Here is a 15744-nt window from a genome sequence, read left to right as displayed (position 1 = left end):
GCGGACCCTCTCACCTGCCTGCCTCCGTGACTCTCCTGCCTTGATCAGTCGAGTCGGGGCGATGTCGAACACGCAGTGCCAGCGTACCGGAGCGTGCTTCTCTTCCCCCGCGCCGCTATAATAAGCCTTCACGGCTTTGCATCCTGATTCGGTTTGCTTTGTAGTTGCCACTGCTATAGTGTATTCCAGCATACGCTGTATTTTGAACACGTTCTTGCAGTAGTTAACAGCGAACCTTAGTTCGCAGTAGTTAACAGCGAACCGTAGTTAAGTTCCTTATCACATGCTTTTTGGGTAATGGGGATGAAACAATACAACAGAAATAAAGCAACGAAAAAGTTTCCCTGGTGACATAAAAGACGGCTCAATTCACAGCAAAGGTCTGCTGTGAACACATCAGTAATATGGCAATAGTAGTAATATAAATGGCAGAATTAATATGTAAATATTTTCTGCCTTTCCCATGTAAAGAGAGCTAGCATGTTACCTTTATGTCCATGAGGAATTACCTAGTTATTGCCTTAATTTACATGTCCCAATTAATGCCTGCTGAGATGTCTATAAAATGCGCGTATTGCCTATATTACAGTTCGACATTTATGACTCTGGTATATTTCATTTTAAGTATTACGTTTGGCAGATTTCTCAGAGAGCAAGAGAGAGAGAAAGAGACAGCAAACGAGAGAATGAGCGCGGCCCCAGAGCCAGGGTTCAGTCAGGTCTGACTCATGTAGAGCGCTGCACTGCAATGAACTTTAGACAGAACACAAAAGGCCCCTAAAACTGATGGTTTGCAGTAAGGCCAGCTGCTCGTTTGTTTCTCAGGATCTTGATCGTTCTTCAGTTTCAGTCCTTCTTCATTTTGTATCATCAGTCATTTCCAATCATTCTTCAGTTCCAGCCTTTCCTCAGTTCTTCAGCTCCAATCATTCTTCAGTTCTTCAGCTCCAATCATTCTTCAGTTCCAGCCTTTCCTCAGTTCTTCAGTTCCAATCATTCTTCAGTTCTTCGGCTCCGATCATTCTTCAGTTCTTCGGTTCCAGCCATTCTTCCATTCCAATCATTCTTCAGTTCAGATCATTTTTCAGTTCTTCAGTTCTAATCATTCTTCTGTTCTGAACATTCTTCAGTGTCAATGATTGTTCAGTTGCAGTCATTCTTCAGTTCCAATCATTCTTCAGTTCGGAACATTCTTCAGTTTCAATGACTCTTCAGTTTCGTTCGTTCTTCAGTTTGAATGATGGCTCTCTTACTGCATGAATTTTGTGAGGCAAAGCAGTCAGAGGAATGTCCTGAACCCACGAGCTTCCTGTTCATTGGTTATGTGGGTGTGGTTCATGATTTTTGAATCCTCAAGCTTCCTGTTCATTGGCTATGTGACTGGAATAGATCCACATCGGGAGCAGGTCCTCATGTCCACAGCTTCACACTGATGTTGTTCTGATAGAGGGGCTGTAACCATAAATATGAATGAGGGCTGATGTCCAATGTTGTGGGTGTGTGTGTGTGTGTGTGTCAGAGACACAGACAGAGAGAGACAAAGATGTGAATGTGTGCACACGCTCTCCTCCGGCTCTCTGCTGGACTACATTAATCGTGTCCTTCCGCATCAATTAATATTTGTTGTGATTCTTTTCTTTTTTTTGGTAAAGAATTAATGACTGTGGGTGAATGTGCATCCATGTTACTGTGTGTGTGTGCGTGTGTGTGTTTGGCTTAGGGTGTGTGAGTGGGTGTATGCATGTGTGTTGATATGACTTGTACTAGGCCATTTTGAGGGTTGTGTGTCTGCAATTTAAGCTTCTGGTTGGTTCAGTATGCCTACAGCAACATGCTGTTCTGCTTTGATCATGAAGAATAATGTTTTTTCTCTCTCTCTCTCTCTCTCTCTCTCTCTCTCTCTCTCTTTCTCTTTTCTAGCTGAGGAAAGGGAAGTGCTGTACTGTGCAAACTTATTTATTTGTTGTTGCTTGGTTCTCAGGGTGTTTTCACTCGTGTGTTTGGTTCCATGCCACTGAGCCCCTCCCAGTGCCTTGGAGTAACCCCCTTCTCTGCACTGATTCACTTTCAGCAAAGGTGTTTTTACACTTACTAACATCTCTCTCCCTCCTCTCTGTTTCTTTCCCTCTCTTGCTATTCTTCCCTGGTTTTATCTGTCTTTCTCCCTGACTTCCCGACTCTATCGTTCTCCCCTTCTTCTTCCTCTCTATTGTCATTTTTCTTTCTCAGGCACTGCTTTAATGAAGAAACAGACCTGCTAACAATCTTTCGGAAGGGGACCCTTCAGAACAAGTATGGGGTCACCATGGAAACCACTTCTCCTGCTGTCAATTTTCAGCGGCCTGGCAGGTAGGGGAGCAGCAGTGCGATGGATGAACAGCCTCTCTCTCTCTCTCTCTCTCTCTCTCTCTCTCTCTCTCTCTCTGTTACTCCCTCCCTCTCCCTCGCTCCCTCTCTTTCTCTCTCTCGCTTATCGCTTTTATTTTTCAAATAGTAGATTTGCTTGGAACCCCCACACACAGATACACACATCCACATGCACATGCACACTCATATGTATGCAAACACACATCCATGTGCAAACACATACACACAATACAAGCACACATACCACTACACACACACACACACACACACACACACGTTGCCACATAATGTATACAGTGCATTTTTGTAAGATGTTTGAATATCAGAGATTTTTACAATCATCCACATCGTCAGGTCTGATTTCCTACCATGTTGTAGTGCCCAGCTCTGCCACTAGTGCTCAATGCAAGGAGTAGCTGGCCCTCCCCCCAGAGTCCAGCTGTGTCTGAGAATGCATCCCAGTGCTGAGAGAGAGACACACAGAAACAGGGACAGAGAGACAGAGATGGAGACATAGCGAGAGAGTGTGAAGAGAGCTGGATATTGGATGGTGTCACCTGAGACTCCTGTCGTGCTTAGAAACCAAAGAGTCATTTTGGCTGCAAGTGAAAGATGGACAGAAAGAGAGAACCTGAGAATGAGAAAGGGAGAGAGAGAAAGAGAGTCTCCTCTGTGTGCACATCTGACCTGGAGACGTTGCAGACTTTTCAGCGTTCGATCAGAGGTTGTCAGAGGTGGCCAGCACCTCCGTGGCCTGCGTGATGTTGTGAGATGTCGTGAACCTCAATATCTGCTCGCCTGCCCGGTGCACAGATCTCTGCGCTCATCTTCACTTTAGATTTAAGACAGAGGCTAGCAGAGGATGGCGAGTGAGCTGTGTCAGAAAAAGCTTCAGGCCTCCATTTCTCTGGTCTTTTATATTCCAGCTCACATACAGATCTGCCCAACCGGCCATGAGTCACAAAAGGGTCAACACTCGCTTTAATTGAATATAGCTTTGAATATAACTTTAAAATGAAAAAAGGAGAAAAGGTAGTTCTGCTTGACTGTTTCTCTTGCTGGCTCTGTCTCTCTCTGTCCATCTCTTTTTGTCTATCTTTGTCTCTCTCTCTCTCTCTGGCACTTAGAAGTGTGTTCGCAAGGTCATGACGAGGCTTCGCAACCTGTTACCGACGGCAAATAAACGCTGTGTTCTCCCAGTGTCTAGGCCGAGCAGTTGGCAAGCCATTTCACGGGCCCTGCTGCTACTAAACAGGTGTGAGGAGAGTTCCCGTGTACCCACAAGGAGTGGAGAGCCCAGCGGGTCCTGGGTGTTCCAGCACTAATAGGCCAGGCCTGGGTAGTGCCTGATTAAAAATGACGCGCGCAATCACTGGCGTTTGCTTTGCTGCATTGTTCGGGAGGAGCCCTTTAGTGCCTGCCTTATGTTACGCTCTGCCATGGGCGATGTTGCCCCGGCGTTGGACGCGGATTATAATTGCAGATGAACTGTTTAATTGAATCTGCTTGAGAGGGATCGGCACCGTTTTGAAAACAGAACCATAATGAGTCAGTATTTGCAGAGTTACAGCGCTGAAAGGCAACTCATTGACTTCCTCGTCAGATGGCAGCGTCGAGAAACACAGTTTAATTTTGCATTACGGCTGCCTGCAGGACGCTGTTGGACAGATGCTGACTCAGAGGATGATGTGTGATGGATCAGTGGATGAGAGAGAGACACACAGTGAGAAATAGCGCGAGAGACTTAAGGAGAGACAGCTAGATAGAGATAGACAGAAGGAGAGATAGAGGCACAGAGAGCATCAGATCTCAGATAGTCCATGTAGATAAAGAAGAGAGACCTGCCCCTTGCTTTCTTATGTGTGCTTACATTCAAAAAATTTAATGCACACACAAGCCCTCTGTGCAGGGCAGTAAATAACGTGCACAAGACACTGGCAGCCGTTCGCTTAAAGGTTGCTGAAACATGACTGTCAGGCTACACTTTCAGACGGGCCAGGTTCAGCTGCTCCTTGAAAACTCGTTAGAACTTTTCGTGGACGTGAATTGAGTCTTTAGTGCTGTTCTGATTCATGGGTCACTCTGTAGAAACTACCATGCTGAATGCAACACACTGTAAGACCTGCCTGCCTGCCCCATCAGATCTATTCTGTATAAGGCTAAGTGCATGTACAGGCATGTATTATAATGTTCTGAATTAGCACGGGCCATACAAGGCAGTGTAATCTTTTGTTGAAAAATCAGTTATTTAACGAGCACATTTTTATGAGCACAGAGAGAATTAGCGTTTGCCCAGCTATTGTTAATGAGCTCCACTGCACATAAAGGCAATATAAATGTCCAGCAAACGCTGAGTCTTTCTCTTCAACAACATTTGTTTAAACCACTCTTTTCCTGTTTTCCTGTGCGGTCTTAGCATACTGATATTGGTTTCCACTGGAAGTTTTCTAGAGGTTTATTTAAAGGAATGAAAGGCAGATGGATGGATGGATGGATGGATGGATGGATGGATGGATGGATGGATGGATGGATGGATGGATGGATGGATGGATGGATGGATGGATGGATGGATGGATGGATGGATGGATGAGAGAAAACCTACTTATAATAAAATGTGTATTAGGATCCTGCTACACCAGTGTAGGCATTGTCTAAATAAAGTCTCTCCACCCAAATATTCTAGGTGTTAAACTGCACTGCGAGTGTGTTAGAGAGTGTTTGCAAGGAGAGGTGTAGACAGCTTGTTCGTGACTGTAGGTAATTGAAAGTCTGTGTTAATAACCGATCTGCACTGGTAACAGTAATCTTTGGTACTCGCGAGGAGCCAGGCCAACCGTTCCGGATGACGGTGATGTCACGTAACCTCTAGCCCTTGTGGCGCGTAGTTGCTGCTATTTACTGGGGAGGCATTCCGAGGCCATTCAGAAGGCTTCCCAAACAGACGAGGCTGCAAAAATGGCTCTACAATGCGGACCTGTTCCAGCAAGCCCGAGCGAAAAAGCAGTATAAACGGTCTGCAGAGTGGCCCATAACGCTGTTTCCTTGTTCTGTTTATAGGCAGTGCAAACCAAATTGCTGTGCAAAGCAACATGGTGCTTATTACTAAGGACATGTGTAATAGGGCCATCGGATGTTTATTTATTTGTTTTTTATTGAGAAGCAGAATGACATTAAGGTCATTAGCATAACAGTCCTTTACATAAAACCATCTCTGTTTGCCATTTTCCTCGTGCTGTGTTGTGCCCAGTTCTTGTTGTCAGTCTAAAGATCAGTCAGTCAAAATGTGCATCGCAATCAGCGACCTTCACTTTGAAAGAGCGTCATATTCTGGACATCGTGTACATCACGTATTCAACTTTCTCTCTGAACCCAAAGTAGCAAAGAATGACAGATGTTGAATAAATCAAGCGGAGTAAAAAGTATCATATTTACTTTGAAAAGTAATTAAGGAAAAGCAGAACATCTCCAAAAATGGAACCACTTTAATGAAGTGACACTTGGAAAAAAAGGTAAATACACGAACGGATTATGAGCACTGTATGACTATCAACCACTGGATGACACCTGAAATGTGAGAATGTAAACATTATTAATATCATGTAATATAAACATTATTAAGAATTGACATTTGTGTATCTGATTGTTTTGAGCAAATTAGCAAACTAAGTCTATAGATTAAAATACTTTAATGTAACTCCAGAAAGGTGACTTTGGGTTACGACCTAACCTTTTTTTTATTACATGATTTACTGATAATCTATTCATATAATGAAAAACACAGTTTTAAAAAAATCCATAAACAGATCACACATTTTTCCCATCACAAAACGTAATGAATAAACAGACAAATACTAACTGATTGAGTGAATAAAAGACATTGTGAGAGACACTGAAAGAAATAGAGCAAAAGAGAGAGAGAGAGAGAGAGAGAGAGAGAGAGAGAGAGAGAGAGGTGCAAAGATTGCTCTAAGAGTTCTTCAAGAGGTGATGATCAATTTCCAAATGTTTTGTTCAAATTGCCAGTGGCAGGTCCACTGAGGCAAATGGAGTGTTAAAAAACAAATCGCTTTGGTATTAGTCGCTCTCACAAGAGTTTGGCATTTCACGTGCTAATGATGACACTTTTCCCAAAGTGCTCTCAGGCAGTTACCTGTTATTCCCACATTTGTCTTCATCACACATTCTGTCATCTTCATCGCTCTCGGGTTCTATCTCTGTCACCAGCTTCCGGGCAGAACGCAATGCCCTCACATTGTAATTCGCATGCTGCTGTGCATGTACCAACAGTACGCGGAACATCACATGTTTTCAGCGGATCAGTAAACGTGCATGTTTAGGAGAAAACGGGTTTTCTTAAGTAAAAAAGAAAGCGAAAAACAAACAAAAAGTCAAATAATCATATCGGCCATTGTGAACCAGTTTCTGAACCTAATATTTCTACTGGTTCCATTCAGGTATTTCCAGTGTTTTAGGCGCTGAAGGTGCCATCCGCTGCGTGCTCTGCCATCTTTGTTGGTGCACCGCTGTAGTTGTGCCTCACGCGCCAGTGACCTGAGGCGCGGATCTCCGGGTTTTGATAAGTGCGCGCGAACGTCAGCTGAATGTACATTGTCTGCGAACGCGGCGTCCCAGCAATCGTGCAGCGCAGCTGAGCTTACCATTTCTAACTGGATTTTTCTCGTGTCATTTTTTTCATTATACCTTGCAGTCGGATGATTGTAATTATAGTCATTTTGAGTTGTCACTTCAACATGTCGTACGAGATTGGACTAGGAGTGCATGTTCTCTTGTAAGTGTCCGAAAATGCAGAGGTTGGTAGAAATCATTGACAGTGTATCTGACACGTCTCTGACTCGTTTCCGCCCCCTGCCTAAAAAGTTTTCCATAAATGGGTTGGAAAGTCACAGATAATTTGATTCATTTTCGTTGATTTATTTATTTTATTTTTTTCCTCCAAACCGAACACAGCATGTTGCTAAGCTACAACCGCTGCTTTATACATCCAGTAGCGTTTCTTTGTTGACAAATGGTTTTAATATGCGGAAAGAGACGCTTGCACATTATCCAGAAATGTTTTTCTTTCTATTCTCACAATTATCCCTCGCTATCAAATGGCAGCCTTCAAATCTATTAATGTCGAACACAGCAGGAATCTGATTCCTTCTAACCGGCTGAGGGTTTTATCGGACTCCCTCGTGAATTATCTGCGCTTTGATAAAGGTCCTCCAGCCCAGGTTCTTTATTCATAAATAATAACAGTCTCCTGGAAGTGCCGTCCATTGGCCATGGGACTTTTGTGGGGGAACGAGAGGGCTGGACCTTTAGCAAACAGCATAAAACAGCTGGTTTCCACTCCGGGGCCTGGAAGAGCCCAGCATCTTCGCTCCACTGCTGGGAAACGGGAGAGCAGGTTTCCAGCTTCTTCAGGCTTCTCTCCGGCTCTGCTGAGAAGCTTCATTAAGTTATATTCAACCCTGCTGGATCCCAGCGGGCGCAAGGTGATGTACAGTCAGAGGTGGAAGCAAGACTGCTTTGACATAAATAATCTGTTTGTTTCATGGATAAATGCAATCAAATGAACTCTTTTTTTCCTTCCTGTGGCTCACAGGGTTTCGTGTTCCACCCATCCCCTTGCTCAGTGAGCGCAAAAGAAAAAAAGAAAAACAGCATTTGCACTTTCTGCAAGCAGCCTGAAACAGTACCTCCTGAAATAATCTCTCTCTCTCTCTCTCTCTCTCTCTCTCTCTCTCTCTCTCTCTCTCTCTCACTCACACACACACACACACACACACACACACACACAAACACATTCACAACACACACATATTACACACACACACACACACACATACACACACAGTCCTCTAAGCTTGGTCCTCTTTGCTTTAGCACGACCAGCTAAGATATTAGATAAGATAAGATATTATTAGCAAACTCTGTGTGTATCAGTGTGTGTGTGGGTCACTGTATCAGAGTGTCACTGTGTGTATCCGTCACTGTGTGTCACTATATCAGTGTCAGTGCCACTGTGTGTCTCAGTTTCAGTGCCACTGTATTAATCAGTGTGTCATTATATCAGTGTCACTGTGTGTATCAGTGTGTGAATGTCACTGTATGACACTGAGTGTCACTGTGTGTATCAGTGTGTGAATGTCACTGTATGACACTGAGTGCCACTGAATCAATGTGCGTGTCACTAAATCACTTTATGTATCAATGTGTCACTGTATAACAGTGTGAATGCCACTGTGTATATCAGTGTCTGAGTGATACTGTATCACTGTCACTGTGTTGATTGGTGTGTGAGTGTCAGTGTGTATATCAGTGTCTGAGTGATACTGTGTCACTGTGTTGATTGGTGTGTGAGTGTCAGTGTGTATATCAGTGTCTGAGTGATACTGTGTCACTGTGTTGATTGGTGTGTGAGTGCCACTGTGTATATCAGTGTCTGAGTGATACTGTGTCACTGTGTCACTGTGTTGATTGGTGTGTGAGTATCAGTGTGTATATCAGTGTCTGAGTGATACTGTGTCACTGTGTTGATTGGTGTGTGAGTGTCAGTGTGTATATCAGTGTCTGAGTGATACTGTGTCACTGTGTTGATTGGTGTGTGAGTGTCAGTGTGTATATCAGTGTCTGAGTGATACTGTATCACTGTGTCACTGTGTTGATTGGTGTGTGAGTGTCAGTGGGTATCGCTGCGTGTCAGTGTATCGTTGTGTGCGTGTCATTGTGTCATCGTGTGTCACTGTGTATATCAGTGTCTGAGTGATACTGTATCACTGTGTCACTGTGTTGATTGGTGTGTGAGTGTCATTGTGTCATCGTGTGTCACTGGGTATATCAGAGTGTGAGTGTCTTGTGGAGCAGTAGCAGCTGACCCAGACAGATGGAGCCAAACTGTGGGAAAGCAGGTCCAAGTTCAGGCAATTAGCATGACAGCAGCGATTACTGGAAACGCTTAACTTAATCATTCAATGGTTTCTCACAGCTTTTGCTCAATGGCCTATGGTCAAGGGAGTCCAGGGACGTGTTTGAGGGTTTGTTGTGCATCATATTCACATCCACATTACTTGTTTTCTGAAATGCACGTGTGTGCGCGCTTGTGCATCTATTTGTGTGAGTGTGTGTTTGTGTGGGTGGGTCTGTGAATGTATGTGAGCATGTGGGAGATGACATAAGGCGCTGGCTTCCTCTGCATATTTGCCGTTTTCTCAAAGGGCTTGACCTGTTTTACCTGGTTTACAGAGGGGGGTGAGTGGCTTCATTTGTTTGTGCTGAGTCCATTTCTCCTCATTGATTTTTGATCTGGCCAATCCATTGCATGTAGGATAGCCCTTTGCAGCTGACAGTGCGTGCCCTGATTGGTTATTTCAGCAAGGCCACACGCTCTCTTTGTGTCTCTCTCTGTGTCTCTCTCTATGTCTCTCTCTGTGTCTCTCTCTATGTCTCTCTCTCTTTCTTTTACCTGATCTCTTTCCCTCTCTTTCCTTCTTCCCCTCTTTCCCCAACTCCTCTGTCTCTCCCTCCCTCTTTACCTCTTCCCCCTCTATCTTTCTTGTTCCCTCTCTTTCCAGCAACTCTCTCTCTATCTCTCTCTCTCTCTCTCTCTCTCTCTCTCTCTCTCTCTCTCTCTCTCTCTCTGTGCCTTTATTCAGTATTTGACATGGAAGGCACACTAAAACATCCCCATATCCAAACTGTTAGGGAAGCTGCTGCAGGTCTCTGCTGTTGTCATGGTTTCGACAGTAAAAGAGCCAGAGCCTTCAATTAGCTTAGCAATTAGCAATGGACCAGCTGCGCCCAGCGTCTCCTGCTCAGCTCATCCTACCAGCCGTGCGTGTGTGTGTGTGTGTGTGTGTGAGCATGTGTGTATGGGACTCTGGTCTCCTTGCAGAAGCTGTGTCACCGTTGAGCCAGACCTGGTACGGGATGCAAGTGGAGCCCGTGGCATGAATTCATGTTCTGTTCCCGGTCCCGTTGTCCAGGGCCAGGATGAAAGCAGCAGTGAGAGACAGGGTCTCCATGGTGCATTCAGATTTGTGTCAGAGTTTCCCTCTAATAGGGTCAGACTGTCTACACATGTCAAATTGCCTCTACCTGTAGCACCCAATGCTGTTTTGTACTGACACTCTGTATGAGCTGTTAGCCGGTCTGGGTTAGAGTTCTCTCATCAGTGTGCTACTATCGGACACACCTCATGGACATTTGTAAAAGTCTGTGATTATAAAATTATAACGTGGCAGGAACACTCAGTGTGGGGTTTCTTGTGCTGCAAGAATTACACCCAAGAACAACGTCAGAACCTTCATTAGAACCTTCACTGGAAGCACCTGGTGTCTGTGCACTGAGAGTCCAAAGCCATCTGTCACTAAACACAACTCATTTAAGACCTCCTCCAGCCCTTCGCCAGTGCTCAGTTTCTGAATCACTGTTTTGGGTGGAAGACCATGCTCAAGTCAACGGCAACACAGACCAGCGTCAAAAACTACAGCACCCAAACCCACTGGGCCTGATGAACGCCCAGGTCCATGTCACTGGGTTAGCATCAGCGACAGCTGTGTAAAGGACGGTCACCTAAATAATTTAAGATTGGCCGTGGTCCTGCAGTCAGAAACTGACTGTTGATGAACCAGGCAGAAGGACGTTGATACAATCGCAACAGTCAGTAAAACTGGAAAACTGGACAGTGAGTGTATGTTCAAGGCGGACGCTTTTGAGAGCCATGTGCTTCGTTAGCTTCTGTGTGTTTCAGTTCCATGGGTGCAGCCTTGACCTGACGCGGATGTCACGGCCTGTACGTGAAAAGCAAGGTCAGCCTGTAAAAGAAGCCTTCGTGTGATTGGCTGGGGCCCACAGCGTCCAGGGTTTTTGACAACTGGCCGGTGCTGTGGAATCAGGTTTACTGTGGTTCCGATGAAAAAAAGTGGCGATTTATTTCACATTCTCCTCCCACATCATCCCACCCACATGCAGACCCTCCACTTACTGCAGAATTAGAATTAATTACAGCCAGTTATGCATTAGATAATATCCCAAATTTACTATATTAGATCATCATTCAAATTAATTTTTGGAAGGTTCTTTTTCTTTTTTTTCGGAGCTTGGGACAAGGCAGTCAAGACTATGAATGGCTTGCCAGATCTAAGAGCGGGATTCATCCGTTTCCTTCCTGGAAGTGAATGCGGTCATGAGAAGCTAATTTATACACCACCGAGCTAACTTTCAGGTGAATTATAGCGTCAGTTATCCACACTTCCACCTTGTCTGTGGAATACAGAAGCAACCCAGCACTGTACTGTAGACGCTTTCCCTTCAGTGGTCTTCTTCGGGTCTCTCTTCCTGCTGTGATATTGCCGAGTGCATCTCTTTCATGCCGAGCCGCCATTCACGTGTGCTGAGCTGTTGGTCATGTTGGCCCAGCTGCGAGTCACATGCGCCAAGCTGCCAGTCACGTGCGCCGGGCCGGGCCGGGCCGGACCGGCTCTCCCGCCGCCTCTTCGCCGATGCGTTTCTCTGCAAATCAATGAAGACACGTGAGGTCTTGGCAGCATCTCACTGTTCCAGGTTCATAATCGCCCTTCCCCCCAGCCTGCCTTGGCTCACGCAGCACACCCTGGGCCCTCGTGGTTAATTTTAGTGAGGACACTTTGTCAGACCAGCTTTATCAGATCACTGAATTGGTTTCGATTTCTCAACCATCAGTCAAACATCAACAATTTCATGCTACATTATTAATATGGGGAGAGTCCAAATTAAATGTCAAATCCAACTTGGAGCCAGGAGAGCGTCTGCACCGGATTTTAATGAGTGTGTGACCATGGTGGAAATTTATTTACACACCAAATATGCCTAACAGACCCCAGGAGATTAGGAATCTTCTGAGAGCTATCGTGAAGATCTCTTATAGAGAAGAATCAAGGCAAGTTACTGGGTAAAAACTACATTTCAACTGGAAACAATGACCATATTCAGTTTAATTGGTTAGGAATATATAGTGCACTTGTGGAACAATTGCCTTTTACAGTCAAATTTGGCAACATCATTAGTATAAGAACAGTATAAACAAACGGTCTTTAGATATTGTAATTGTAGTTGTGCTATTTCTAGAAACAAGTCTCAATAAACTGTACTCACATAGTTTTATATACATATATATATATATACATATATATATATATATATGTATATAAAACAGAGAGAGAGAGAGAGAGAGAGAGAGAGATGTCTTAGAAGACTTACCAGAATAAAGCAGGCAGGACCAAAGATAAAATATTTCTGATCTGTGCGTTGAATGTCTCTGCACTCATGCTAGCGGAACTTTTTTACATTACGTATACTACATGGTTGTTTTACCATGGTTGATGCAGGGCACTTTGAAGAGTCTGTGAGTGTGTATGAGTGTGTGTGATTGTGTGTTCAGTGGGAGCTGTGTTGTATTCATGTTCGAGTGCTTCTTCAAAGCAAAAGAAAATATATCTGTCACGTAACGTATGCGCAAGAGCCTTTCTGTTTACCCAAGCCAGGTGACCTTAATGCTCAGCAATCTTCATTCAGTCAACAATACGATAACCAATCGAATTCAAATATAATCAGGAGGGGATGCACCAGTGCCGCGCTCAGTGTCAATACAGCATCAGTGACGCTTGTGAGACTTCCCAAGTTTCCCGTGCCAATAAGAGTAGCGCGGTTGTTTTATCTGGACATGCACTCAGCAGGCTGCTGTCATCCACACCTGTGGAGAGCACTATGGAGCTGCTTCTGCACGCACTGGCAGCAGACACGAGTGTGTGGTTCGGCACACACTGGCAGCAGACACTATTGTGTGCAGCAGACACAGGCAGCAGACACGAGTGTGTGGTTCGGCAGACACTATTGTGTGCTTCTGCACACACTGCCAGCAGATGAGTGTGTTGTTTGGCGCACACTGACAGCAGACACTATTGTGTGCAGCAGACACTGGCAGCAGACACGAGTGTGTGGTTCGGCAGACACTATTGTGTGCTTCTGCACGCACTGGCAGCAGACATGAGTGTGTGGTTCGACAAATACTGGCAGCAGACACTATTGTGGGCTTCTGCAAACACTGGCAGCACACTATTGTGTGCTTCTGAACCTACTGGCAACAGACACCAGTGTGTACTTCTGCACAGACGGGCAGCAGACACGAGTATGTGGTTCGGCACAAACTGGCAGCAGACACCAGTGTGTGCTCTATCACGCACTGGCAGCTGGCACCACTGTGTGACTCAGCACGCACTGTTAGCAGACACTGGTGTGGGCTTCTGCACGTTTGGCAGCAGTCACCAGTGTGGGTTTCTGTACAGGCTCTGCAATGTTCATTAATTATAATAAAACAACCAAAGCATTTCACCAATGCCTTTTCGGGAGATAATTCTGCGTCACGATCTCAATTCTTGAACTCTCTATTTTTGGTCCCTTCCAAAAAAATAAATAAAAATTTTAAGTGGAGAATGCAGAACCATTGAACACTTCACATATTTCTGTGCTAAATAAGAGCCATTTCGTTTGCTTCTGCATATGAAGTGTTCTGATCCCAATACTGACGGGTAACGAGTGCTTATGAGAGCCCCTGTCAGAAGGCAGATGGGTCCTCAATGTGTGGGACTGTGGCTGAGGAGACTGTCGTTGAACAGTGTGCAGATGACACTGAGTCATGTCTGTGATCAGAGCTTATATTGTTATGAGAAATTAGTGTTAATGAAGGGGCCTGCCTAAGCACATTGCATGGGAATAAAGAGAGAAGAGCCATCTGTTGCTGGAAATTCACTCAAATCTTCCCTCCATTATCAGATTTTCAGTTTTACAGCAGGGATCTCATGTTAGCCATTCTTCTGATTTATGCCTTCCAGCTTAAGTTATGTTATTACAGTATTTAATGTGCAGTTGTCTGTGCCCCTACTAAAAGAGGGGCTTGTATTTATCTCAGAGACTGGCTGTCAGGTTTTCTTGTTAAATCATGTCAAGCGTTTTCTATGCCGTTCCATGACGTCACATGGTGCAGAAACGCATAATATCCATGGTGCCTTTGATTTAGAAGCCCAGTTAACAGTAGATTGGAAGTCATCCTGTGTGTGTGTGTGTGTGTGTGTGTGTGTGTGTGTGTGTGTGTGTGTGTGTGTGTGTGCGTGTGCGTGTGCGTGCCCGTGTGCATGCCCTGGCTTAAATATTAGATGTATGCTAGATGGAATGTAGATGCGGGGTGTGGTTTGCTGAAAATAATTTCAAGCGTTGCATGAAATCATTTCCACCAAGGGCGAAGGAGTCATGTGTCCAGGGCTGCAGTTTACTGCGCATGCATTCTCCCTGGCAGCCGATCCTGTGTATAGACTCACACTCACAGCAGAGGCTGGTGTATTATCATGCCACGCACACCGCTAGAGCTGACCTGGAATAAGCGTCATACAGAATGCTGAGGATCCACGATGATGATCGGTTCAGTGCGGCCGATTACAGAACCTCAGAAAACAGACCAGTCGAATCCACCTTCTATTTATTTGTTTATTGAGGGTTTTTTGGCTTAGGGAAAAGTGAGGAACCAGGTGAGTAATTTTAGTGCCTCGCATGTTAAACGTGGGAGGAGAAGTGTGAGTACAAGCCAAGGTTTTGTTGGATATTTGGATTTCATGAATCATGGAGGCGAAATGAAATTCCATGTCCCAGCATGTCCCATGTCCTTGCGCGCTACAGTTCCAAAGGACACCTCAGTCGTCTGAGCTTCATGGCATATGCCGAGACTCCTGCCGATTCCATTAGGGGGGCTGCGTTATGAATTCATGCAGGCGCACTAAGGCTCAGGACAAAGACGAGCTTTAGTGAGCTCTCAGCTCAGCGAGGATGGTTTGCATATGATGTATGGATTCCTCGATTCCTAATGATATGCTATCGAAGGAATAGGCTCAAGCATAATCAGCCTCTGTCAATATAATCTCTCTCTGAAAATCTCCATTAATCTAGCAGGCTACGGCTAATCATGTCCCCACACTTCAGCAACGCCCCCCCCACACACACACACACGTCGCATCTAGTTATTGTAATTAATTTGGGGTACCAAGGACCAGAATTGCACAGGTAGGGACTGGGGCTAGACTCTGTCAACGATTTCTGCTACTTGGATGGTAGGGTCAGAATATGACGGATCCATCCTGCCTTGTATCAACGGTCCAGGCGGGTGGCGATGGTGTAATGGTGTGGGGATGTTTTCTTGGCAAACTTTGGGCCCCTTCATGTAGATGACAATGAGTTCATTGTACTGAAGTTGCCTCCACAGTCACCAGCTCTCGGTCCAATAGAGCACCTCTGGCATGTGGTGGAATGGGAGATTCGCATCGTGGATGTGCAGCCGACAAACCTGCA

At 45.0% G+C, this 15744-nt stretch overlaps 1 protein-coding gene across 2 annotated transcripts in view; it reads left to right on the top strand.

Annotated features, from left to right (window-relative positions):
* The window catches only part of cntn5 (contactin 5), a 151011-nt gene that overhangs the window by 52297 nt on the left and 82970 nt on the right, over positions 1-15744 (top strand). For both annotated transcript variants that reach the window (XM_035525504.1, XM_035525503.1), the window contains exon 2: positions 2230-2349. In XM_035525504.1, coding sequence (XP_035381397.1) covers positions 2295-2349 — 55 coding nt within the window. In that variant the 5' untranslated portion in view covers positions 2230-2294. The remainder of the gene's footprint in view (positions 1-2229; positions 2350-15744) is intronic.

Source organism: Electrophorus electricus, chromosome 4, assembly GCF_013358815.1.
Source record: "Electrophorus electricus isolate fEleEle1 chromosome 4, fEleEle1.pri, whole genome shotgun sequence".
Classification (NCBI taxonomy): Eukaryota; Metazoa; Chordata; class Actinopteri; order Gymnotiformes; family Gymnotidae; genus Electrophorus; species Electrophorus electricus.
This window is presented reverse-complemented; position numbering and strand designations above follow the sequence as displayed.